The following is a 27,178-nucleotide window of genomic DNA, read 5'->3' on the forward strand; positions in this document are numbered from 1 at the left end:
TTTTTGCTTTAATCATTTCTTATCTAGAATTTACTGGTTCGATTAATTTGTATTTCCTGCCTGAGAAGCTCTTTTTACTGCAACTCAAATTGGCTAAGCCCAAAAAAAAAATATTTTTTGAAGAAGTTTTTAGCCCATTTCAGCTTTTTATAATCGTCCTAACACCAAGATATGTAACTTATTTCTAACGGGGGGAAGCTACTAAAGCTTCCTTTAGTCTTAAATTTTTTTAACGGTGAATTATATGGTTTTAGTTTCACACAACATAATATTCAACACTCAAATATATATCAAAATTTATATAATAAATAATTAAGAAAAAAAACCATCTACTTTGTACCAAAACTATTTAAAACTTCCAACTAATTAATTAAAAATCTTCATACTGATAAATAAAGTTTCTATAACAAAGTAATGTATTATAAATACATGGGTAATATCTTATTAACTATAATCAATTCTTAGTTTTATCTTACTATATGAAGAATACTACATTAAAAACAATTTGCATATAATGGATCTATATGGACAGAAAGAAATAAAAATTAATTTCAATATTTTTCTTGTTATTATTAATTTGAATACTCTACTAACTATATCATGAAAATAACATTTATAAGGAGAAACTATATAAAAAGGCCATAAAATTCAAAATAATTACAAGTTCATAAGTAATTATGAGCCTTAATGATACCAATACAGTATATGATACTGATTTAGTATTAGTTAAGCAAAATTACTTGGAGGTATATAGTGTAATTATTTAATGGAATATTAATATAAAAGGATATATATTTATAATTATTTTGCTTTTATGGGTATTTGCTTAGTTTCCCTATTTATAACACAACTTATAAATGTTAGAAGCCCAATTCTCATCTGTTATTCAGCTCATTGAAGTGATTGATCCCTTCAAATGTGGATTATGGACTGCAATAGGATAATTATTGGCCCAATAATCAAATCATTAATTTTTCATATATGATAATGCAGCTAAATTTATGGAAATACGTGAAAGATACTTCTCCATTTCATATTAGTTGTTTACTTTTCTATTTACATGCTCCTTAACAAATCATAAATAAGAAGTGCAGTTGCACTAATTTACCCTTAAGAAACTTCTTTAGAACTTTACAAGCTTGCTTACACTTTTTAAAATACAACTAATTATGAGGATAAAATTGAGAAAATTTAATTAATTCTATCTTGATTTTATAAATTGACAAGTACTGCCTCCGTCTATTTTTACTTGTTCCACTATACTATTTTGGGATGTCCAACAATACTTGTTCACTTTTATAAAATTAATGAATAATTTATCATGTTATATCTATTTTATCCTTGCTATTAAATATTATCTATTTTCAATGTTTAAATGACTTATATTTAATAAGAGTGTTTTGATAAGATTACCTCTATCATTTATTGCTTCTTAATTCATGTGTCAAATCAATCGTGGAAAACTATTGTTAAACAGAGAGAGTACTTATAATAAGGTGGAGAACTAATATTGAACCGTAAGACTAACACAATTACATAATTTATTTCTTCTTAAAAAAATCAGATTCAAAATAGATTGCAAAACAAACATGTTTGCTCAGACCAAGTAATTAAATCTCTCTTTTTCAGGGAGGCAGTAATTTTCACATAGCTGTAATAACTTGTTTATTTCCCTGCGCAACGTAAATCTCAAAGCTCATAAGGTGTTAAAGAGTTGTTAATCTCTCTTCATAAATTAGCACAGAAATGACATTTACAAAGTAACTAAAAACAACCAGATAATTATCTTATCTTTGAAATTGGATGATTAGTCATACTTAAAATTCTTAACTTACATTTAAAATGAAAAAGACAAAGCAACGTGTATTAGAGAAATTTTTAAGTTATCTTGGCGGATTAATCCAAGTAGGCAAAGCCAATTAAATAAAAGTATTAGAAGAATATGACCTCTAACAATTGGCTGGCCATATTTTAGTAAATTATCTATGCCCTTGTTTTTAGGTTGATGAATTGTTATAGATAAGGTGAAGTCACAAAATACATAAACGACTAACCACTATTATTGTTATTAATTAAACATACAAGACACAGTCTATAACTGATTTTTTTTTCCTCAGGACTACTTGACAGAATTTGAAAAATAAAATAAAAATTGTTCACATGTACATTTTTGTATCACTAGTGCATAGCAAGCTCCTTTTCTTTTTTTTTAATTATCATTATTTCTATTAGATGATGGATTGGGCAGGGTAAGGGAGAACGGAGGCGTGTGGTCAATGAGAATTGAATCCACAACTATTACGTGAAAAAAATTACTTGTACGACTAGACTGTAAGCCTTGATAGGTAGTACATACATATTAAATACTCATATGTATGTATAAGTGAAAAAATTTCAACAGAGACTAGTTAACTAGAAGTTTTAAACCTAAATAACCTTGAGTGTGATGGTATATTAGATTGCCACTTCAATCCGAAAAATTGTACCACCTTACATATGCAATGTAGGGCTAAACTAATTAGTTTGAAGTCAATATATTTACAAGCAACATAATACTAAAAGATACTATAAACTGCTCAATTAAATCAGTCATCACATAATTAATCAAGCAACATAGAGAAAAATAATAATTGAATTGAATTGATGGGGGGGCAATGTGCATGTGGCTCTCCCCTTGGAGAGTATAAAACACCAATTGCCTCTCTATACCAATGGAAGGACACATTTGCTTTATATGATAATAAGTCCAAAATGTCCTACTATTTGGAATTTTCTCAACTTACTTGAGGTGGTCCAATTATTATCTACATATGTATTTGGAAATTGGAACCCAAACTCCCATTACTATTATTATTTTAATTTGGACTAACTGCTCAACTAGTGCCAAACATCCTCCTTCATGGATTGGAATCCCATTCTTAGCATACATCATTTCTACATTGGAATTTGCACCTAAATTCCAAAAATAATAATAATAAAGATACAACTTCTATGTGGAGCCAATGCTAGTTATGGATTTTATTATTGTGGTCCACATCAGATTAAGACCCTCATGTTTTGGATTAAGATGCCACGTAACTTACCATGAACTTACCATGAATCTTCCTCCTCGACTTAATATAAAATAAGTAATTTAATAAGGTGAGAATGTATGTTAATTAATTAAATATTAAAAAATTGATGTGTAAACGCATATTATATGTTTATGGCTTGAGGTAAATATCGAATGTAGGTTAGTTTTATCCTTGAATATTGCCATATCTTTTATGATCATCCAATCTTATAGCAGATTTTATTTTTTGAAACACGAATATAATTAATTTAATTTATTTACACTGATAATATCAAACAATTTAATAAATAATATGTAATTCTTCCCCCAAAATATTTTTGGTATTCTTTTAATATATCCAAAGGCTAATACTACACGAGAAAAATAAAACAAATGGGAATCTCACAGCTTTTGGCTTGTGATGTATTGTCATGACTCATCACTTATAATTAACAGCTGTTTATAACTAATCCAAACAATTAATTAAGTGATCCATATTGGTATTACTGATGAAGCATTTAACAATACTTTTTGGTAGAGTTAGTTCAGACAGGGGTCTTCTATGCATAGTTAACAACTCAAAAAGGCCACTTTAAGAATTTATAATGGATGGACTTCTGCTTCAATTATTGATCATTTAAGCATACGTTGCATCAGCATTTCTCACAATATAAAAACATATAAGAAACCAAAGGGATCAGTAGCAGTACTGAAAATAGAACCATTAGTTATATGACTTAAATTTGAGTTATATACGCTGACAATATAAAGAGTTATCATATCATATTTATTTTACCTATTATTACAAATCACTAATTAATTATTGGGTGTAAGCCCCGTAGATCTTTATAAACATAGTAAATGATGATGATAAAAAATTCTGTCTCTGTCACTCTGACTCGTGCACGAAAGTTAAAAACTTTTTTGCAATTTAAAAAGAGGAAAGAGGAAGTGGGGAAGGGCTTTTATGAATGGTGTAGTGAAGGATGAGTCATAAGTTGCCATCAGTAGATGAATAGATATATATAAGAAGAAGGGAATCTCACGTTAAAAAAGTAGGGAAATAAATGAGAAAAATCTTTACATGTTCTTGAAAGGACAATTGCAACTTTAGCTGACAACTACTTTTCAAATTGGTTTGCCCCTTCCTCTCAAATCTCAATCATCTTCATGGACCTCATACAATGTAGCTAATCTATTTCCCTTATCATGGGCCATACTCAACCTATCCCCACAACTATACATTTCTGTATTATTAGATATTGATGTACTAATATATTTCATTTTTCTACCCATTATATATTATCTGATAAGTGAAAAACAACTTATAACTTTTGAATCTCATAACCCTTATATAATAATAATATACAAATAAATTGAAAGGAGGCAATGACAAAATAGAGCATTTTTGGTCTCGATCTCCTAATTATTGATGGATCTGAAATGTTGATATCAAATGGCAAATATTATGTCCAATTCAATAATTTACCTACTTTTCTTTAATTCTAGATAAGAGATTAAAATAAGCAAACTAACCATATGGTTAAGTGGTTAACTAATTAACCAATAATTACAACCAAAAGTTATGATAGAGTGATAAACGTGTTTTTTTTTGTTTTTAATAAGAAGTTTCAAATTTCAGTCATGAAAACTTTTATTGAATATTGAATGAAATAAGTTTAATTTAGAGTTACTAAACTAGATTTATTTAATTAAGATTCACTTTGGGAAGTCCATTTATTAAAATAGGATATCTCATGAGTCAATATGGATTGTATATCAATCTAATTTTTAAATGAGCTTGTAGATATTGAAATTTTGTGGGACTCTACAAGACGTGTCTAGAAGGTGTGTTCAGTTTCAATTAGAATTCTTGGAGGCTACTCAACCCTAAACCCTAGTTCATTCCTATATATAGGGTACTAAATACCCTTAAAAGGCATCTCAAATATTCTACAAATTCATAGAATATTTATATAGATGTCAAATCTAAATCATCCTAGTTCGAGAAATACGCTACTAACGGTTCTCGAATCATGGATAAATCTTAGGAGAGTAGAATCAAGACCCTCGAATCATGGATAAATCTTAGAAGAGTAGAATCAAGGCCCTCGAATCATGGATAAATCTTAGGAGAGTAGAATCAAGGAAGGAACAGAATTGTACCCGCATATTTATCAATAAAGTTATGTTTCTTCAAATTTTATTTGTGTGGTTGATTTATTTTCCATATACTTAAAATTTGTTGCAAACTGAGCTGAATTAATCTGATCAGATTATAATTGATTGAGTTTATAAATTAAAAGAGATAATTAACCGCTCAAACCTAAACGGGTTGGGGAGGACATGATTTTATAGGCTGATTTTGCTACCCCTAACATAGTTTAATCACACCACTTCCATGGCTTTCCAACTTGTTATTGAATGCAAATTAATATACTTACTCTTTCTATCTCAAATTATTTGTGTCCTTTCACTTTATAGTTTATACTCTCTTGAGAAAACATTAATTAGGAGAAATTTTGATTATTTTATTAATATTTATGTATAAAAATATCATCTTATTTCGTTAAATATTTACTTTATTTATGTAAAATTTTAGACATCTATTTTTTTAAAATACCAAATAATCGGAGGAAATAATATATAAGTTTGGGGCAATATTACACCAATCTCAACCAGTCAATAATGTAAGAAAAGGAAAATGGCACTATAAGAATCATAGGAAATAACTGGAGAAAATGTGCTTCTGTATTTGACTTTTATCCACGGTCTCTAGTTATAGATATTGAAAGCGTTGCCTTAAATAATTGAAACTAATGAGTAATTTTAACACGTTGGTTGATGAGTAGATAAAAAAGAAAAGAATATTAATGGAGCATAACATATTAGAGTATATATATTTTTACTATATATAAGTCCAAAATTCCAATAGTTCTGGTCCTGGCATACCCTCGGGAACATCCATGGTATGCGAAGAAATGTAAAATCTTAACTTAATGGTCCTCTTGTCAATATTGACAGCTGCTCTAAAAGAAGCCAAAATGTCTTGTATATATTTAATTGTCATAATTTCATTTTTTAGAATCAAATTATAAGAATTTTGATTAATATTTTCAAATACGATATGTATTGAAATTACAAAGAAAGTTTGATGGACCGTCTTTATCTACTACTGCTATGTTTATCTTTGGATAGTAAAAGATATACAGTAATTCTGTTGTTATGTAGTCAGCATAGAGGGGAAAGAACCAAAGAAATAGTGGAAGAGGTAGCAAGATAAAACCTTATCCGTCTCAGGTATCAACTCCAAATCAATCTCATGAATTTATGACATATATTTGCATATACAATTTTTTTTAAACTTAATTATGGTACATAAAAACACCCCATATTAATAAATTTTGAGAAAATAATTATTGATATTAGCTTTGGTAATATTTAGTCCCTTATTTGATAGTGTTTCAACTTATGTATAAGTTAAATAAGTTATTAGTTATATTCTCTATTTAGTACTTTCTTATACATAAGAAAACCATAACATAATTAGTAATATCCGAGTCACTAATATATGGATAAATATGATTAAAAATAGAACCGTCCTTGAAATCTCTTAAAGTATATATTAAGATAAAGAATGTGAGATATCTTTGAAAATAAATATTTATGTCATGCATATACAGTAAAACCTCATTAAATTAATAGAGGTAGAACCATAAAATATAGTATTATTTTGTAGAGGCATTATTTAATCGAAAAAGTGTTTCAATACTACAAAATTTGTTCGGAGATGAAATCTCCATGAATTTGAATGAACCCACTTGTGAATACATCATACATCATGAACTTGAGCTCGTGATTAATGATATCGGTTATCACAATAAAATGGATGTTAATAACCTATTGAATGAGTGAAAATGATACATGATCAGAAGTCCAGAGTTAAGAACAAATTGTGGATATCATTGGAAAAAATAATGTTGATGATAAAGTTGAGGATGATATAATACCTTTAGAACCCGTTACCATAAGGAAACACTTATAGCATCTAGAACACTTCACAATTTTATGGTGCAGTTCGAAAAGCCAACATTGAAACTTTTGGATGCAATAAGAAAATTTAGAGATGAGATTCAACTAGATTTAAATTTTAACAAAAAACAAAACATAATAGAATCATATTTCACTAAATTGTCTTAGATATATTTGTACTTTTAAAGAATTATTAATTTATAATATTAATGGGACCATATATTTATATAAGTGTCTTCTGAAAATATATTATCTTATTATCTTATCGAAATAAGTGATTTTTTCTATTGAATCAAATCGAGACTTGAGAAAACTATTACTATCTTAGAGAGATTAGTAATTAACCCAATATTAATTTAATAAAATTTACTATATTTATTTATCCAATTTTATATAAATATAAATATCTATTTGTATACTCCAAAATAAATATTTAGTACTCTAACACCAAGTTAAAAGAAGATGTATTATCCTATCCCCAAAGTGAAGGGTTGAAAAGTGAGTGAAATGTGAAAGGAAAAAAAATAGTTAGTGGAGAAAAAGATATGCGAGCACTCGTCGACGTAGTTGCGTTGGTAAGTGGAGCAAGTTGAGTAAATCGAGGGCAGAGTCTCCCATAGAATGGGCGGAGAAAAGATTCTCAAGTGCTGGCGCTGCGTTGCACTATACCCACCCATTTGCGGAGACACGGAGCCGTTCTAATTACCCAATACTTTTGGAAGCCCTCAAGTTCAACCCCCACTGTACAATACTAATACTTTATTCCCTTTCCCACTCAACCTCATCTCATGTCCACTCATTTTACTCAAAAGCCACTCATTATTCTTCACCTAACCATAGTTTACTTTCTTAATCACGGTTTACCTCACTTCATCCAATAATTCCCCACATCCTATACCCCTTGCTCCACCTTCCTTTTCATCTCTATATATTTCTCTCCCTTTTATTTTCTCCGAATCTCCCTTCTACTTTCAACATTGCTCCATTTCCTATTAATTTCAAGTTTTGTTTGTTTATATATAATTTAGAAAAGAGTTTTAAGTTTACGTTTTCTCATCATGAGTTGCAACGGCTGTCGAATTCTCCGGAAAGGTTGCAATGAGAATTGCATACTCCGACAAAGTTTACAAGGCATTGAAAGCCCTCATGCTCAAGCCAATGCCACTGTCTTCGTCGCCAAATTCTTCGGCAGAGCTGGCCTTATGTCTTTCCTCACTTCCGTTTCCGAATCGCAACGACCAGGTACTAATTACTTTTAATTCAAGTGCATGAAGCCATTTTTAACGCAAATAAAATTCTTATTTTACTTGAATTTAAAAATAAATAAATTATGCTGAGTAGTTTTGTTTTGCGTACCTGCAGCTTTATTTCAGTCGTTGTTGTTCGAAGCGTGCGGAAGGACGGTAAACCCGGTGCACGGAGCAGTAGGATTACTGTGGACGGGTAACTGGCACGTGTGCCAGTCGGCGGTAGAAACAGTGCTTAAAGGAGGCGTGTTACGGCCGTTGCCGGAGTTTTCAGGTGTTACTGCTTCGCCGGAGTTTGATTCCGAAGCAAACGACGTTGATCTGTTTAGATCACAAAGCTCCAACTTCCAATCTAAGAGGAAAATTATAGATGAGGTGTCGGAGGATCTAGATCTCGGACTTACATCCGGATTATCAACGATGGTTACCGGAGGTAAACTGAACCGGCGAACGGAGAAACGAAGAGCGGCAACGCCTTCATTGAATTCCGATGAATCTGATACCACAACTTTGGAAAGTGGGGTTGTATACCATCAAAATCCACAACAAGGAAATGAAACAAAGCTTCTTAGATTGTTCTTTTGAAGATTGATCCAACTTTTAGTTACCGATTACTGATTAACTTAAGCTTCAGAAGCGAATTTTGCTTTTTTGTTGTCAAAAATGTTACGCATCTCAAACTTACTAGTTGTAAGTTTTTTGGTAACTTAAGGAGGTAATTAATTAAAATGCTTCCATGGCATCTGGATTTCTCCATTAATGAAGTTTTGAGGGAAAAATGAGAGTTGCCCTTTCTTTTTTGCTTCTTTTTTCTAGTTTTTTGTTCTAATGACTCCTAATAAAAAGTCAATTGAGAATATATAAGTAATGTAACCAAAAAAAAAATCCTTTTGAGTAATTTGTATTAAAACTTGTAATACCAAACTACTGAAAATTTAGCGTATAACAACTTTTTATACTAAATTCTTTATATTATCAAGTATATATAAACATCGAAAAATAAAATACGTTGTCACATCTGAATTTGCCTCCTGACAAGATATATATGCACAATAACACAAAGTTGAAGGTTTATAACTTACAATTTGTTTCTCATTAATAATAGTCTTGTCATTTATTATGATTTGCCAAATTAAGCTTGACCAAACCTTTTTAATCATCTCAAATGTCTAAGCAATTAAAGCAACGATTATGGTATAAGAATAAGCTTAATTAAGTGATACTCCAAACTTCCAACTCATCTTTAGAAAAATCAACATGAATGACAAATACTTTATTAATATGCTTCTTTGCTCCCTACATAGATATTGCGTTGAGAATCAACAAAGCAAATGTACGTATTGACTATGGAGTATGTGAATAATAAAACACGTTCACATTTAAAATGGCTTTTAGATATTTTACCAAAAGAAAATAGAAATTGAGAGGTTCAATAAGATATTCTGGACTCTACTAGACCTAGTTTTTGATTAGTCTACTATATGCTGATAGAGTGCTCAGATCAGCTACCCAATGGGCAAGTCGGGATCAAAAACTCAGCAACGTGTTTGAATTGACTTATTTTAAAGTTAAAATATACTCATTTTAAAAGTTTTTGAGTAAGATTAAAAAGTATTACTCCCTCCGTCTTATTTTATATGAGGTAGTTTGACTCGACGCAAAGTTTAAGAAAGAAAAAAGGACTTTTAAAACATGTGGTCCAAAATGAATGATAAAAATTTGTGTGACCGTAAATCATTTCATTAAGGATAAAATAGACATTTTATAGTTAAATTGTTACTTTATATAAAAATGTATCATTCTTTTTGGAACTGACTAAAAAAGAAAATAAGTCACATAAATTGAGACAGAAGGAGTATTAAACACCTGTTTTTAGCCTACTCATAAGTCAGGATTCTTAACTTATGAATTTTACTTATGCGTCATAAATTATAAGTTCATCCAAACAAATTCTACGACTATAGATTTTCAAGGTCATTGAGTTTAATTTCCTACTATATAGTGTTTGATTTAACATTTTGACCTCTGCTATGTGTATATTATTTTATAGAGAATAAAACGCGAAATACATAAGTATATATGCATTACAATAATAATATGTAAATAAAAATGGCCTTAAATTAGACAATTAGTCCATACATTACCATATACAAATATATATGTCCCTCAGGAGTTTATGCAGTTTTTTTTTCCCCATTACTTGAGTCAATATAAACTAAAGTTTCGTCATATATCATAATAATAACAATAAGATATATATATTATTCGCAGCGAATTATATATCCAACTATCAAGTGTTAGTAGTGGAACATTTTGTTAATGGAGAAAGTTTTTGGTGAAAAGACTTGAACATACCAAAAGTTAGAATGTTGACATAAATAGTGAAAGATCTTGTGTAAAACACACTTACCATTAAAAAAAATTCAACATCCAGTCAATCTTTATACAAAGAATTGGTCCCCAAAGAAACTACTGAAAGAGCTATCGTTTGAAGATTAAGCAAAAATGACTAAGTTGCTTTCACTACTGAGGTCCGAGCCACAATCAGATTTAAAGTATATATATATATATGGATTTCAAAATTTAGTAATTTCGAGTTATTATGTTCAATTTAGTAAAGTTTATTTTTTATCGTAATTAATATTTTGAATTGTAAATTACAATGATTTATAGTACTTTTGATGTAGTTTTTAATTACATAAATTTTATTTTTAAAAACTTGAAGATTTCATGCCGAAATTCACAATTTTGAGTATAATAATATGGAAAACTATATGTTGGGAGAAATAATGAAGGCACAATTCGTGCATACCATGTGGCTAATATTTGTGCGTGAGGTCATTCACCTGATAAATGAATCTCAGATGACAACCATTTTAACTTCAATCAATATCATAAAAAAGATTCTGAATATTATTCGTAGTAGTTATAATGTGCCTCAAAGCTTTTTGTTTTGTTTTTGCAAACTGAAATATTTTAGAGGTACTACATGACAGAAATGATGATCTCAATGAGTCAGACAATATAAAAGGTGAGTTGAATCAAATAAAGTAGTAGTTGTTGAACAAGTCAGTATACATATTTAATCCACAAACATTAATTCTGGCTTTTCAGTTTTGATAGAGCCATATTTAACATGCATTTATATACTCCCAACTTTGGGGGTAACCAATAAAAAATTAAAACAAATTACTAGCTTAGCTAGGGATGACGGGGAGTAGCAAATTGGCCGGTGGTGACTGGTGAAGAGGGTCCTACACACAATTTGCATTATACGTTCATCACTTTATCAAATTGCTCGAATACGTAAGAGTGTCAAATGAACAGATTAAGAGTGGATTAGATTTACTCAATATCTCTTGATGTTTTAGAAGTTTTTTGAAAGTTTATTTAGACAACATATGCGATCAAAAGTTTCATACAAAGTAACTTGAATAATGCTTAAACTGATCTATGACAAATCTTGTCCATTTTTAATTTTTATAAGATTGATTTGACAACCTTAATCCCATATACAATAAAGATAAGTGATTTTTAAAATTGAAGATGGATATCTTGCATTGTTACTTTTAAAGTTGCAATTTAGGTTTACCCCCCCCCCCCCCCCCCCCCCCCTAACCCCTACCTAAATAGCTTTACAAAAAAGATGTTTAAAGAAATATGTTAAAAGTAGGGTCCACAACCTAAATATAGAATATATATATATATATATAAGTAGAAAAAGAAGGATCCATAATCCACAATATAATTTTAATATAGATATAACAAAATATATAAACACAAAAAGGTTGAAAATGCAGCAACACACAGCAGTTGGATGATGGCATCATCATATGAAGAAGAGGTAGCAGCACCAACCAAATTTAAGAAGCATATTTTTTAGTCAATATCTAATGTCACATTGGCTAACAATCCATTAACTTTACACACAAAAGACTTGGAAGATAAACCCCACCACTACTTATAACATATTCTTTCCTATTTTATACTACTAGTTTTCCTTCTATTCTAATTATACTCGCATGTTTTTCTTTTTAGTTCGTCCTAAAAAAAATTCAATTTAATTGAAAGTTTTAATCCCTCCCTTGATTGGTCCAATGTTCTCTATCAGCTTGTAAATATTATGTTTTATATTTACAAATAAATATCTAAATTTTATTTTAATTTTTTTTAATCAGTTAAAGTATCATATAAATTGAAACGAAAATGTACTATATATTTTTTTGGTGAGGACTGAGGAGGATATTTCTTGGGCTATATATCACCAGACACACAACCTACCAATAAATTTGTGAACATTGTAGAGACCTTATTATTATTATAAGTGATTCATGAACTATATATAATTTGGACCATTTGAATATAGTGAGGTCCACAAAATCGATGGCTAGATTTAGAGGACCACCACCATGTAATGTAGTTTAGGACCATAGGCCCAATATCTCAGACAGAAATTTGGATTCGATTATATCTTTGGGTGAAGAGTTTTTTTAAGACAAATTAAGAGGAGTTACGAGGCGCACAAGATTGTTGACTATTTATTTTATACTCTATGTTTTAGTTATTCAATAACAATGTTGTTCATTTTGTTGTATCAAGGCAAGTCACAACAGAACAGTTGGCACATGCTTTGTTATATTGTCGGACGACTACCTGAACTTTTATTTTATTGATGAGATTCGATAGTCCACCTTGGTAAAAGTGAAGTCTTCCCGCACGCCTCGGGAATCAAATCTTTATAGTCAACCTTTAAACTGTCGGTAACTCTTGCTTTAGTCAAATACTCATATAAACTAAGGCTAGTTCTTAAAGGGTGTATAAAATACCTTAAGAAGACTGACAATGTGAACTAATTAAAGTGAGAATTACTTAAATGGTCACTGACTTTAGGTGGACGCATAGAGATTAAACTTATTTCAGTTAAAATCTTACAAAGTATAAATTTGTGTGAAATTAAATGTGATGTTATAAATGTTTCTTTTGCTTGAAGAAAGCTTTTAATTGTAGTTTTGGAAATGAATCAAACATAGTTGTCCTCCAAATTCTTTACATAGTAACATGGAGTATCAAAGTAAAGTAACTATATAACCATACCTAGTTATTTTGGTTAAATGTGGATTTGATATTTTAAAGAATGTTGAAAATATTAAATAAGAAGAAACAATAAAACTGGAGTGACATTACCAACATAACAAGAATAATCTAACACAAAAGAAAGAAACTATCTTTTTCCCTTTTTTAAGCTTGAGAAAAGTTTAATTGCAAGTTGGAAATACTAGTAAAAGGGGGGAAAATGCGATGTAACAAGGAATCAACTGTGAAGTAACAATCAAATTCTTCTGAAGTCATATAGACACTGAAACAAAAAAAAAAAAAACAGAAAGTTGCACGAACTACTGAATCATTGTCTAGTTAGAATTTTACATATATATACACGAGTTCTTTTTTTCTCTTCTTCCTTGACAAACAGTGGAAAAAGAAAAGAACGAAAGATTAGAACATGTATACAACTAATTAGTGAGAAAGAAATCACTTCCGAAATCATCTTCTGATAGAGAAAAATACACTGAGATTAGGGCGCGCAGATGTGTTGCAAAAAAATGCCTAACAAGAACCAGGACTACTCATCGTTCTCTTGCTCTGGCCACCGTTACTATAGGGTGTTAGCATTAAAAATTGGTCAAAATAAGATCAGTTCTACACCTGTCATGTCAGGTTGTTGATCTGCGGTTATGTTGTATTACGTGTGTTCTCAAACTACAGTCTTTAACCTGTTCCATAAATTATAAATGTTAAAATCATAATCTGAGTAACGCAGAAAAGTACTACAAAGCAGAACAAACGAAAGGGCTGCATTACCTGCATTGTTGCTATCATCGTCAAGAAATCTTTGCACTGTTCAAGAGAAGCCTGTTCTTTGGCAGTTACTTTGGCAAGTTCACTTACCAAAGAATTTAATTCCTCCACCTGAACAAAATGAAAATCCCTTTTTAGGCATCCAATGTATGTATTTGAACACTTCAGCATATTACTACTGAGATGAAGCAACAAGTTCAGTTTTAAGGAGGAATTGCAGTGCTATTGGTATAACCACAAGATTCATGTCAGGAACAGTTACTACCCACTTTCACAAATCAAACTAGAGACTTTTAACCCATGAATCTCTAATCAGATGCTTCTACAACCCACATTTTTCATCACTGTTTACAGTCTTGGATAGCTATTGGTCCTTAGGTCATCTACTTCCACCATGCAATAACAAGAGCTGTATTGCAACTACATTCTGTCATTCGGTCATGAAAACGAAGCATGTCATAGTCAATTTGACAGTGATACAGACATACACAATGCTCATATATATTCACCAGTATAAACTGACACTTAAAGAGTGGGAACCCAACTGAAGAATTGTACTCGACATTGTAGTTAATAAAGATAGCAAAGAGATAAACTTCACCAACAGATAGGTCTAATTGAGATACAGAAGCATCTGCTGGTGTAATACTAGTTAATGGGACACAGAATTTCCTGAAAATGCTTCCTTTAGAAGACTAATTCATTATCAGGAATGATCAGAAGACCATCTTTTCTGTTTCTTTTTTTAAACTAAGGTAAACTGCAAAGACCATTTTCATCAAGCAATACATAACCTAGTGACTGCAGAGGGGCCTGAGTTAGATAGTTCCTCGGTGAAATCCTTTGTCAAGATGATAGGAGAGGAGAGGAAACCAGGCGAAGACTTTGTAATTCTCTCCTGGTGCTGATATTTTTTAAAAATTACCTACCTTCATAAATAATACTCCCTCCATTCCATATTAATTGAATTTTTGAGGCATTTTCCATTTTTCAAATTAACTTAATTGTTCAGTTTTCAAGACTACTTTTAGAGTGTTCTTCCAATTTTACCCTTCATTTGGATTTTCAATGTGATGACTTCTATAAATTTGACAATAATTAATAGGGGTAAAAATGGAAAACTATGTTCAATTTATGTCTTAATCTACTTTTCTTAAAGGGTGTGAAACACCTCAAGAATTCAATTAATATAGAACGGAGGGAGTGATAAAAAATAGAAGAGGAATCTGTGTGGAGAAATACTTGGAAGACTGAAAAAAAAACAACTTATTATGTGGTGGATCACATGGAATGTTTTACGGTGCAAAACTTGAGAGATTGATTGCACATCGGTGAGATGGAGACGTATCTGCAAGAGAAGTGGCGAGACCCCTCACTTCTTCATTGCGAGTACGCAGATGAGTTTTGGAATTTGGTGTACTCCTTAAAAACTGGATTTGGTGTACTGCATGTTTAACATTTCATGGCTGCTTTAGAACAGTTACCGAAGGCATTGTGACTAGGAGATCGCGTCAAATTAGAGAGAAAGGTCAGTGAATAGAACTTTCAACCTTCATGAACCTTCTAGCAGACTGGAGAGAAACAAAAAATAAGTTTCAAGGGTTGAGAAGCCTGTGTGAAAATCAAGACTGCCTACTTTTCGACTTGTATTTCTGGTACAAAGAAGATACTTTTTGTAAAGATATTTATTAGATTTTTCTGAAGCTTAATACTAGACATTTTTATCTATTTAAGTTTTGGCACCTCCTTGTGTCTATGAATGAGATGATTCTTTTGACTAATCAAAACAATTAAAAAAAAAGAGAGAGAGAATGTAAATGCATCCAGGTAGCAGGACTGGCCAGCCCTAACTAGCTAAGCATTGAGGCATACTAGTTGCCATTTGTTGCTTATCAGGGTAACAGGATTGGACAACATTGGATTAAAGCAATTACCCCATTTCTGCAAAAAATAAGCCGAAGTCCCAGATTCCTAACCACTCAAACTAATAGCTTTCAACAGACAAAAAAGTACATATAATAATCCTAAAAAATTCCTTCATATGGCACCAATGAGATTCAAAGGTTTCAAATGCTTAAGAGACATAGGCAAGACAATCCTACAGCTAACTGCTTAATTTTTTAGATGAGGTGGTTCAAACTATCCAATATGTTTTACTGGTGTTGCTTGGATACAATCAAGAAGACTTGATGCAAGTGAAAACTAGAAAATTGGAATAGACTTATTCTGGAAGACATATTTAGGCCTATTCTGGAATTTGGCAACAATGTTTCATGGCGAATCAGCTCTAATTATATGCTAACAAATGGTTGTATGGCATCGTTTCATAAGACATTGGGTTAACTCATCTTTTATATTTCAAAGGGAGACATTGGGTAAACTCATGCTACCTAAATTTTGTTATTAATTGACTAAATCTTTTGGTCTAGGCTTCAGTGAAGAACTGGAAATCCAAGTCTAATGATAGTGTAATCAAAGTGCAAGTCCCCAGGTTGTAATTTAATCAGCCAAACAAAAAAACAAGCAACTTGGCAAATGATATCTAAACAGATTAAGGTGAGGTTCTCAGATCAGGGATGGCCCATTATCCACAGAATTTAGAACCCATCTGCCACGGGCCCTCAGGGAATTCTATGTTATCAAAAGAAAAAAAGAAGTGAGGTTCTCAGATTTTTTTCAATAACCCTCCAAATCCTCTGTTCATGTATTTGTCATTTCCATCATATATTCTGTCTTATATTACAGTTCACACCCCCCCCCCCCCCCATACATTAACTCCATTTTTTTGTCTCAAAATTTTGTTGTAGTTTACTAATGGAAATCCATCCCTACATGTCAGCTTCTATAGCCCAGAAAAAACTAATTAGGAGGTGACCAAAGTAAAAGCTCAAGGCTCTAGGGTGAATAATGACAGCTAATTCATTTTCCTGAATAGAAAATCTGTGGATCAGCCAGGATAGTAGAGTCTGAGACTTCAACTAGGCATCGAAGTGTGAATCCAATGATGCTCCCATCTATGTAAATCAAATTATGCTCCCTCTATATGGTGATGTTAGTTACAGCTAAGGTTTTCAATTTATTCATCTTCAGGTAGACAGAAAGGTGAGCATAACAAGGAAAGAAAGTAACAGGGATCAATATAACCTTTTAACATGAATTACAACCAGAAAGGGCTCATAGGCTTCATCGGATAAATTTTACATTATGGAAAAGCTTATCTCATGAGCTTTTCCATTCAAGGTTTTAATCCAGATTTGAAATTCTGGCACAACTGTCTGCAGTCCAAGGAAGCCTCACTGTCATAGCATTACATAATCTATGGCAATACATTCACTTATAGGTCTTTCTCAAAAAAAAAAAAAACATTCATTTATAGGTCACTTTGAATATAAAAGAAAAACATTAGCTACAGGATTAGAATCTGTGCTGCAGCGGAACTGCGGAAGATACACGTGTCCAGAACTTCACTGTTTCACTAATTTATGCTGGTTTCAGAATATCACTCAACTTTTTTCTTTTCTAGTTCAACCAGTGAAACTGCAAATTGCATCCATTGTCATACATTGATATGGATGACAGGGTATTTGAAATAACCTAACATTTCTACTAATTGACAGAAAGGTGATATCTCTTCCAAATTGTTTTTTCACTTCTAACTTTATAACAACAAATATATGCATATATCTGGAACAGAGCTTCCTCAGACTACTGGGCAAAAATCATTTCAATCGAAACGATGAAATTGGATCAGAGAATGAGAAGGCTTTCAATCCCTTGCTTTTTCCCCTTAACACAATAGCAGACTATGAACATTGCTTTGATTCATCAGTAAGCACTAAGTCTAACAGATAAAATCCAACAAATCTGCCTAATATTTTTACCACAGTAAATTGCATTCCGTAGTTCTGGAAACAAAGTGTTTTAGCATGACAGACTTCTTTTGGTTTAATTTTTCCTTATCTTTTCTAATTGCTTTTTCTTATCACTGTACTCCTTTCAAGGTTCTGAAAATTGGTCTTCAAATATGGAAGTCGATCTTTTTTCCTTCTTTTCTCTAATACTTTTCCTCTATGAGATTGTACTCTGAAGATAAAAAGGGTTCCAGATTTCATGTAATAACCTACTTTAACCAAGTTCCTTGTTTTTCTTTCTTAAATAATTCTGGGCTTGTTATTATTTTTCTTAATCAGTTGTGGGTTGTGGGCTTGTTATTATTTTTCTTAAATATTTGTGGGCTCTAGGCCAGCTTGCACGCACCTCGACCAATTCCACAGGGGTACCTCCTACCTCCCACCAGCACAAATAGTGTGTAACTATGTCCACCACGGCTTGACCAGACGAAAAAAATATCACCTAGTATTTTTGCCTCCGCCGAGATTTGAACCTGAGAGCCCATGGTTTAAAGTTTAAACCCACTTCATGACCAGGTCACGCCCTTGGGTTCCCTTGTTATTGTTTAGAAGTTCTTATGGAATTCTCCGCTTTACAATTGCTTTGAATGCAGCAGTTTAAAGAGTATGCCTGTTCCTATAATACTAAGTCAAAAGAAATGTCGCCGCACCAGCGGAACCTGACAAATTATCTTTTTAAGAGAGCTTTTTATTAAATTAGATAGTAGTATTTCATTAAAGCAAAGTACCAAGGGAGTACTGCAAAAGAACAACAAAAAGATTACATCCTCAATTCACTACATCCCCGCACTTTGTTCCTTCACAAAAAGTATAAATTCTGTAAGCACCTATATTTTACAAAAGATATATGATGTTTTTCTCCATTAAGGCATCTCTCTTATTTTGAAATACGCTGAGATGAGCAAGATGAATGCTGCTTCTTTCACTTGGTATTTTTTATCGCTTGAGAATAGAAAAAGGTAACAGATTTAAAGAGGATCCATGCTGCACAATTAGTTTATACATAGGACCAATCTTTTTTTTTTGGGTAACCGAGAAATTTCAAAGGGCCAGTGACACAGAAGAACAATTTTCTAGCTATTTAATACGAACTCCAACATCAGTTGTGATCTACTTGATAGACAATATTTTATTATGTTTTCATATCCCTTACAGACTTATCAAACACAAATGAAAAACAAAGAGAAACCAGTAAAGTGACTATGCATTAACCGAATTCACGGAAACAATCAGCATTAACAGACAGATGACTAGATTAGTGAGGTTACCTTGCCCAAAATGCAACCAACTGAGGTTGCCATTGCCTGCATCACACCATGTGCTGAACTAATAGCATCCTTCAGGTTTTGTATGTTAATCTGCTGATATTAACACAGAAAAATTACAAGTGGCCTCTTTGTGATTCAGTGAAGAACAGAAATAAACCTAAAACTAAAATATGTGTGTCACACAACTACATACATTAGCTCCTCCAACAACCGGCAGACGGAGAGTGCTAGCTTTCAAGGCTTCAATTGCTCCAAGAAGTGAGATAGAGTGTTCTTTATCAAATGAAGCCCAAACTTCTAAGGACATCATCTACATACGAAAAGAATCAACTTAGCTCAGCAATGATCATATCATGCCTACAGTTATTCTCTTTCTGATAATTATAACAAGGCCAAATCAATTATATCAACTTGAAGACACTTTCCAAGAGTCTCAGAGGCTTGTTCAGAGTAACGAATTGCAGTTAATATAAAAAAAACTAACAGATTTCAGATCTGGACTTGGTTTGCAGATAAATAGCCTCTACTTTTGCTGAAATAACTGACGAGGATGGATGATATATGAAAAATAAAAGATAGTATTGTGCACAGAAAATGTGAACTAAGTGAGGAAACTAGTTGCAATTTTATTTGCAAATCATAGTCATAAAGTAAGTGGTTTAGGGTTTTTTCGTATATTTTGAAGGTGAAAACTGACATCTAATTGTATATGGTAATCTTACTACTGCAAGTCAGAGACTACTTTTAGTGAAATGGTATCCTGTGGAAAATTAGAAGTGTGTGCAAGCTGGTTCGGACACCACCGTCATTTTAAAAAGGGGAAAAAATAAATAAAACAAGAAATTGTCCTAAGGTAACTGCATTTCTGAAAAGAAACTTGCTGTCTCACTCTTCAATACTTGAGCACCATTCTACTATGAAAAGTTCATCTGACACCCAGTAAAATGGGTTCAAATTCTAATGGAATTTTAGTTTTATCTCAGGAGTCAAAGTTACTTCTATTTCAGTACAATAAATTTCATCTGTTTTCAACTATTTTCATAACCATTGTGCCCACATAAATTTCAAGTTGTATTGGCATGGTGGAAGTATCTATTCATCCCATTCTTCAAAATTTTACTTTGACTTTATGCTACCAAAAAAAAACCGAGTGAACTTGCGGAGATCCAAATTTCAGTAGAAAAATCTGACAAAAAAATTCAAGTGTAAAAGATTATTACTTGCTGGGATTTTACAATTTTTAGTGAATCTTGTTTCTTTATACTCAATGAAGGACCTGAATTGATTCCCCACTTGTACATTCAATTTTAGTCATGATTCATGGATGACAAGTTGAGGGCTCTATTTCATATGCCAAAGAGGTAGATCAAGCAACACCATATTCAATAATAACCAGCAGAGGAAAGAGGCAATTATGAAGCTTAAGAAGCAAGCAAATACCCAAAAAAGTTGGCTGCAGCAGGTTGGTTGATTTGACCATGTAGGAAATATGTTTTTAACAAGAATATATCAAAATAAGGATGAAAATAGCAGATCATTTCACCGAAAATCCAGCAAAAGTTATAATATTGAAAATGTGCTACGGGAAAAAAGGGCTGAGACCATACCTGTCCCTTTAAAATGGAAGCTAGCTTCAGTTTTTGCCTCAGCAACTGTAGCCTGTGTCTCTTCTTAGTGACTGTATCACGTAGGTCTGAGATTGTTATCCATGCATTCCACAGAGTTTTCTGCAAAAGAGCTCAATGTGTTTTTAAAATGGATCACAATCTTGCTTATGAATCAGCAGAATCTTAATAAAGGAACTAAGATAATGCCTTCAAAAGGAAGACAGTAAAGTGGCCTCTATAAATAGAACACTCTGTTCATTCTTTTTGTAGCAGCCTACATGCAGCCATTCAGTACCTAATGCGCTGATAGACAGTGTGAACATCCAAAAGAAATTAACTAGAACAACATTCTGTATGGTCGAATTGCAAAATTCAATACCCTTTTTCTTTTAGAAAAGTTGCCTACTGTGATAAACAATTACTAGATTGACAAATACAATAACCTAAGGAGTCGTTTGGTTTGAATTCAAGTTATGATGGGATAAGTTATGCTAAGATTAATTTTTATTGAGTGTTTGGTTTGTTGTATTCAAAATAATAAATTTTAAGAACAATTTATTTGTTTACAAAAATACCCTTCATGAATGTAAAAAAGCGATGTATAAAAAGGGTTTAAAGGGATATTTTTGTCATTTACTTATTTTTTCCCAGGTTAAGTTATCCCGGGATTACTATACCACCCAAGGAGAGGGATAACTTATCCCGGTACTACTTATTAATCCCGGGGTAAGTTATCCCGGACTTGCCAACCAAACAACAAATTAAGTGACACTATAATTTAATCCCAGGACTATTTAGTGTTATCTTTCACACCAAACAACCCCTAAGTGATTAGCACAAACTCCAATATGTGGAACACTAGCATAAACCTTTTTAAAACACAGAAATAGATAATTTCTTAGTTGTACCACTTGATATGCATGAATCTCAAACATGAGCTGGTAAAACTATAAGCAAAAGAGTCTTCATAACAAGTTTAAAACTTATGCTGCTCAAATCATAGAAAGTATTTCTATAAACAAGAACTCTTTCCATTTTCCCCAACAGAGGCCTGATCTCTGACAATGAGCCATTTTAATATCCAAATACAATGGTTAAGTAAAATTAGCCAAAATGTCATGTAAGGACCAGTTGCAGTTGTTCCAATCTTATAGCCACCTAGTTAATTGAAGCTATTTTCATGACAACTTGAACAAAGTGAATGGGATCTGATCAAAGCTTTCTAAGAAAAGAAGTGCAGAACCATCAAATTGATCAATGTTAACAGATAGAATTTCACTGGAAAAAAAGAGTCCCCTAAATTTTACCTATCTCAATAGCAAGTGATAAGAACAACGGCCAAATAGATGAACGTATAGCTTTAGTTAAAAACTTCCATGCAACATCTCTTATCCACAAACTAGAATTGAAGGTTAATTTATAAGACCAGGAAGCAAGAGAATTCCTTACTAGGCTACTGGCACAGCCATGCCCCTAGCAATATGAACTTATTAGTTTGGAAAGCAGCTTCGGACACAATTTTAACATGAGATAATTGTATAAGGAACAAAAGAATAAATATCAGCTGGTAGTTTTTGTGCAAAGAAGCTAATGAATATAGTAATCTTTTTGCTCATTCTCTGTTAGATAGCCAGCCAACCAACCATCGAAATCTCTCGTTGCAACGTTCCGGTGAACCAGACAATGCCTAGGACTGTTATTCAGACTCTTCGATGTTGGAGGGGACAGAAAAGAAGAACCAGAGGAGTAGAGCTTGGAATGTAATCCCACAAGCTGTTATGCAGATTATATGGAGAGAACAAAACCGAAGGAAATTCAAGGAATAGGTAAAATGTTTGATCAGATTTTAAAATTGCACCTTTTTCATTATTTTAGAAGTAATAAGAACTCCACATGTATAGAAAACAAGTTGGATTCCTAGATAGGAACGCTAATCTCTAAAGGTCTATGCAATTCAACCAGTGCCTTCTTTGTCCCTAGATGTCATCCATTGCCTACCAAAGAAAACATCCTGTAAGAGAAACAATTTGAAGTGACTAGTTCTCATAGTTCTTCTGCAAATATAAAGAACCTGAGCTCCCCTTTCTCTTAATTCTCACAGCACACATAGTCAGAGCAAAACAGCTAGAGGTGAATGGCAAATCAACCAATCAACTACAACTTAATTCCAAACTAGTTGGAGTCCGCCTATGAATCCTCTATATATTCTGCTTCAGGCCTATTTGATTCATAATGGTAAGTAATTTGTCTTTTAAGGCAAATTAGGGTACAAATTTCAGGATAGCAAACAGACAACATAGATGAGAACTCCAATTCAAGTTAAGAGATTCAAACTTTCAAGTAAAAATTGCAGCTTTACCTCTGCACTGTGTTTCTGCACCAGCAAAGTTGCTTCATTCGTAGCATTTACAAAGCGCCACTGTAAGTATCGATTGTAAAGAAGCCGCAGCAAGTGTGCATCAACAATTCGGTTTTCCCCTACCTTCCCCCTCCGAACATCAACAGCAAAACTAAGAACTGATGGGGTCTCAATGAAGTTACTATTGATGGTGCTAACCACATTTCTGACACGAGATGGACTAGGCATTCCTCTGGAAGGAGATGATCCTATAAGCTTACTAGGAGATGCAGAGCGAATGCCACCACGAATAGGCGATGACAATGCTCGAGGGGACGATACTGGGAAATCACTATGGTACTTTCTCAACTTTGGTGGCGCAACCAGTTTGGACCCTGGACTTGTCGATAGAGGTGAACCTGGATCCTGCAATCTCCTCAACCTACTGTTTGTTTCTTGCCAAAACCTAGCAGAAACTACAATTCCACGAGGCACACCGCGTATACGAGAACTCCCACCACACTCCTGCACTCCTGTACTACCAGAAGAAACACTATCCGTGTCAGATGCAGTAAGATCAGATGGCAGAGTAGAATCATTATTGGCTGAATTTACATCCTGTGCTTGTTCAACAGCCTTTAAAGGCTCTGCATTTCCTAAATCAAGACTCAACCTGCCATCAAATGAAGCCCTCCTTTCATCAATCATAGATTGCTGAAGTGTCCTAATTACATTCCCAGATCCAATAACCTTGTGTCTGTCCCCATTACTACAATCTAAGCTCCTCGCCAGCAGATTCCCCTGCCTAGACCTCCCCGGCCAACGGTGCTGATCAACAGGCTTAGAATTCTCCAACTGATCCGCCCCATCAGCTTTCCCTCTAAGGGGAGTAGTAGTCCTCCTCCTCTCAGGGGTACCCTTCCTTAAACTACTCAAATTTGGAGAAGGTGGGGCCGCTTTCGTCTTACTTACTGGAAGTGAATAGGTTTCCCCTTGAAAAGATACAGATAAACTCCTAGTAGATGTCACCAGCAGCTTTGTTGCTGCAGAAACTTCAGCTGCATTGTTTACTTTTGAATCAAGATCAGCTGTAAGTGGCCTGGAAACTGAGGTCCGCCTCCTGTCCACTGAAACAGATCTTTTGGGAGCTGTAACCGGAGTATTTGACAAAAGGGTAGAGCCCGAGTTTCTTGAAATCAAAGGAGACGGAAATCTTCTACTAGAAGAAGAAGTTGAAGATACTGAAGAAGAATTTGAAGAAGAAGTTGAAGGAGAAGGAGACATATACCGAGATTGAACAGTTCTTGATTTGGGTCTTTTTGGGTTAACAACTCCATTGTTGTCTTTCTCAGAGGGCAGTAATGGGGGTCTTCTTGAAGTCTCATCTTGTGATGGGGTTTTGGGGTTTTGTCGGCCAGTTGAAACTGCTCCAGAAACAGCAGCAACCATCATCACACACACACACTTTCTCACTCTCTCTCTCCAAAATGGGAATTCACCTCTCACATTGTACTTTCAAAACAAAATACACCTACCCATTAACTCTTTCCATGTCTCCATGGCTAAAATCCTGCAAGAAAGATTCAAGATTCAAGAAATCCCACCATAACTCAAAACCCCATTATGTATTTTTGCTAAAGTCCACATTTTTTATCAAGATTATACAGCTAAAAAGGGGCAAATTAAAGGAAAAAGATGACGAAACAGAAAAAGTTTCCGGCGAGAGTGAAGAGGAAGAGGTGAGGGGAAAAGGGTCAGATTTGGGGGTACAGTAAATTGGTGCATCTTTTAGCTATGGGTGATTTTGGGGTTTTGTGAATCTTTGGAAAGACGTTACGCTAAGCAAATCACAATTTTTATGTTACAATTATATTTCTTAATCATATTTAATTTGCTTCCTTTCCACTACTTTATAATAATGTAATTTAGTAGTAGTAATTAGAAAATGATTATTTCACTTATTTGCATCAATTAAAACAATTGCTAATCTTTATTTTTGTTGATTGCAAGTGGAGTTCGTAGGTATTGATGGAGGTGTCCCAACTCCATATAAATAATAATTAATTAAAAAAAAAAACTCCATATAAAAGCTCCCATACTTGAAATGCAAGTAATTACTTTAATAATTTTTTTTGCTTTTAAAATTTTTTATCCATTCCCTTCGTAATGAATATGACATATCAAGAGAAATATAATGTTTTAATAACTCCATAGTATTTAAGGGGCAACTTTATGGATCCTTCATTTATTTTTTAAATTTATTAGTATATTAAAATCATAATTATTTTTTCAATAATACCTCTATATAAAAAAAAGTTAGGAAAAAAAACGTTAATAATGATAAATTCAATTTTAAATAATGCACATAGAACATCACATATATATAGAAAGAAGAAAAAATGTCAGTATAAGTGAAATGTTGAAATAACGATCTACTTTTTCTTTTAGTTATTTTATTTTCAAATATAAACATAATTGAGTTATATTTCAATATTAAAAAAAAAATACTATAACTCTATTAAGATAAATTGAAAAATTTGATCAACATTGGACAAGTAGTCTACTAGACCATAACCATTGGGTTTTTTTTTTTGGACAAACATGGAAATTATATTTTTTTGCTATATGACAAATTAAACTATTTATACTTATTTCAATTAAGAAAGACATATTATACTTTTGTTAAGGCTTGGGTGTCAAATCAATTCTAAAAAAAAGAAAAAATCAAAATTAAGAATCTTTATATACCCTACTTCCTAGTTCCCTCAGTTATACTATACTATAAAGTTAAATAACATATATCTCCATAATATTAGAAATTTGGACAACTCAAATAGTAGAAAAGTTAAAGCCCTAGCTAGTAGATTCCATTTGTTCCTAGGGGTCATACTAATCTTGGTCATCTTCTTTTAGTTACTTTTTTAATTAATTAACTACCTATAATTTTGTTGGGCAGCAAGGCGATTTATATAGGTTAACTAACATAACACGAATTTCATAGTTTGACTATTAAGTAGGCCCTTAAACAAGAAATGCTTAAAAAATTAGTAGCTAATAGTAATTAGAGGCAACAAGCCAAGGAATCTATAATTTGAGCAAAGATAACTAGAATGTGGTTTTAAAGAGTTCAATTATTATACAAAGTCGACATATATATAGATTATTTGCATAATCTGATTAAATTGATCTACAATAATAAATATTTATTTATTATAAGGTTAATATGCACACTAAAAATGTATATAACTTAAATTCGAAAGTAAGACAAGAATGACATGGATGGATACAATTCATATAGGCATTAAATTTGTGTGTTTTATTTGCATGTGAGCATTGCTAAATTTAGTGAAGTTCCAACACTGTAGAGAGTAATAAAGTACATAGTATATAGTTTGTGTATATCAGAATAAGTGTATGCCAACTTTTTAAGTTGAGTGTCAATTGTGTCTGTCTAAAGTTGTTCATATGGATCAAATGTCTTTTTCACTAAAACATTCCATTCTTTTTCTATATAATATATGATGATCCATCTAAGTTTCCTCCATAGCTTTATGAATGGAACATCTACCACAATACTAAAAAAATATGTATATCTTCAAAAAAAAAAAAAACATACATCTTGTTTAACATACATAATTGATTCACGTATTACAAACTTTCTAATGTAGTTTCATGTTTGACATAGTAATCAATTAAAACATCAAAACCACCATAGTAATATACACTCAAACTAACCTACAAACCAAATTGTAACACTACTTAGGGATGTAACTAGAATTCTAAGTTGTCTTTTTTAAAATTGAGAATATATAATTAAACTCAAAATTCTGAATTCGTCTCTACCATTACTAATAAGAGCACTATTTC

At 32.4% G+C, this 27,178-nt stretch overlaps 3 protein-coding genes across 3 annotated transcripts in view; 1 reads left to right on the forward strand and 2 right to left on the reverse strand.

The window, feature by feature from the left end:
- The window catches only part of LOC125815767 (uncharacterized), a 162,375-nt gene that overhangs the window by 120,062 nt on the left and 15,135 nt on the right, over positions 1-27,178 (reverse strand). The gene's annotated exons all lie outside the window — the stretch shown is intronic.
- LOC125815777 (LOB domain-containing protein 37-like) lies at positions 7,614-9,130 on the forward strand. The gene is made up of 2 exons (XM_049495330.1): positions 7,614-8,326; positions 8,447-9,130. Exons 1-2 carry the CDS (start codon positions 8,143-8,145, stop codon positions 8,914-8,916), a joined length of 654 nt encoding a protein of 217 aa, XP_049351287.1. The 5' UTR covers positions 7,614-8,142; the 3' UTR covers positions 8,917-9,130.
- LOC125815757 (QWRF motif-containing protein 2) lies at positions 13,716-25,189 on the reverse strand. The gene is made up of 6 exons (XM_049495307.1): positions 23,333-25,189; positions 20,974-21,093; positions 19,560-19,676; positions 19,367-19,456; positions 14,191-14,298; positions 13,716-14,102 (listed from the first exon to the last, which is right to left on the reverse strand). Exons 1-6 carry the CDS (start codon positions 24,761-24,763, stop codon positions 14,043-14,045), a joined length of 1,926 nt encoding a protein of 641 aa, XP_049351264.1. The 5' UTR covers positions 24,764-25,189; the 3' UTR covers positions 13,716-14,042.

The sequence above is a fragment of the Solanum verrucosum genome, unplaced genomic scaffold, assembly GCF_900185275.1.
Source record: "Solanum verrucosum unplaced genomic scaffold, falcon-dt-bn FXZP01000261.1, whole genome shotgun sequence".
Classification (NCBI taxonomy): domain Eukaryota; kingdom Viridiplantae; phylum Streptophyta; class Magnoliopsida; order Solanales; family Solanaceae; genus Solanum; species Solanum verrucosum.

Excerpts from the sequence above, each read along its gene's own strand:
- LOC125815777 (XM_049495330.1), top strand. The coding sequence starts at position 8,143 with ATGAGTTGCAACGGCTGTCGAATTCTCCGGAAAGGTTGCAATGAGAAT. Across the intron at positions 8,327-8,446 it reads TTCCGAATCGCAACGACCAG|CTTTATTTCAGTCGTTGTTG; the intron begins GTACTAATTACT and ends GCGTACCTGCAG.
- LOC125815757 (XM_049495307.1), bottom strand. The coding sequence starts at position 24,763 with ATGATGGTTGCTGCTGTTTCTGGAGCAGTTTCAACTGGCCGACAAAAC. Across the intron at positions 19,677-20,973 it reads CTTCCATTTTAAAGGGACAG|ATGATGTCCTTAGAAGTTTG; the intron begins GTATGGTCTCAG and ends TTTCGTATGTAG. Across the intron at positions 14,299-19,366 it reads TTGGTTGCATTTTGGGCAAG|GTGGAGGAATTAAATTCTTT; the intron begins GTAACCTCACTA and ends CATTTTGTTCAG.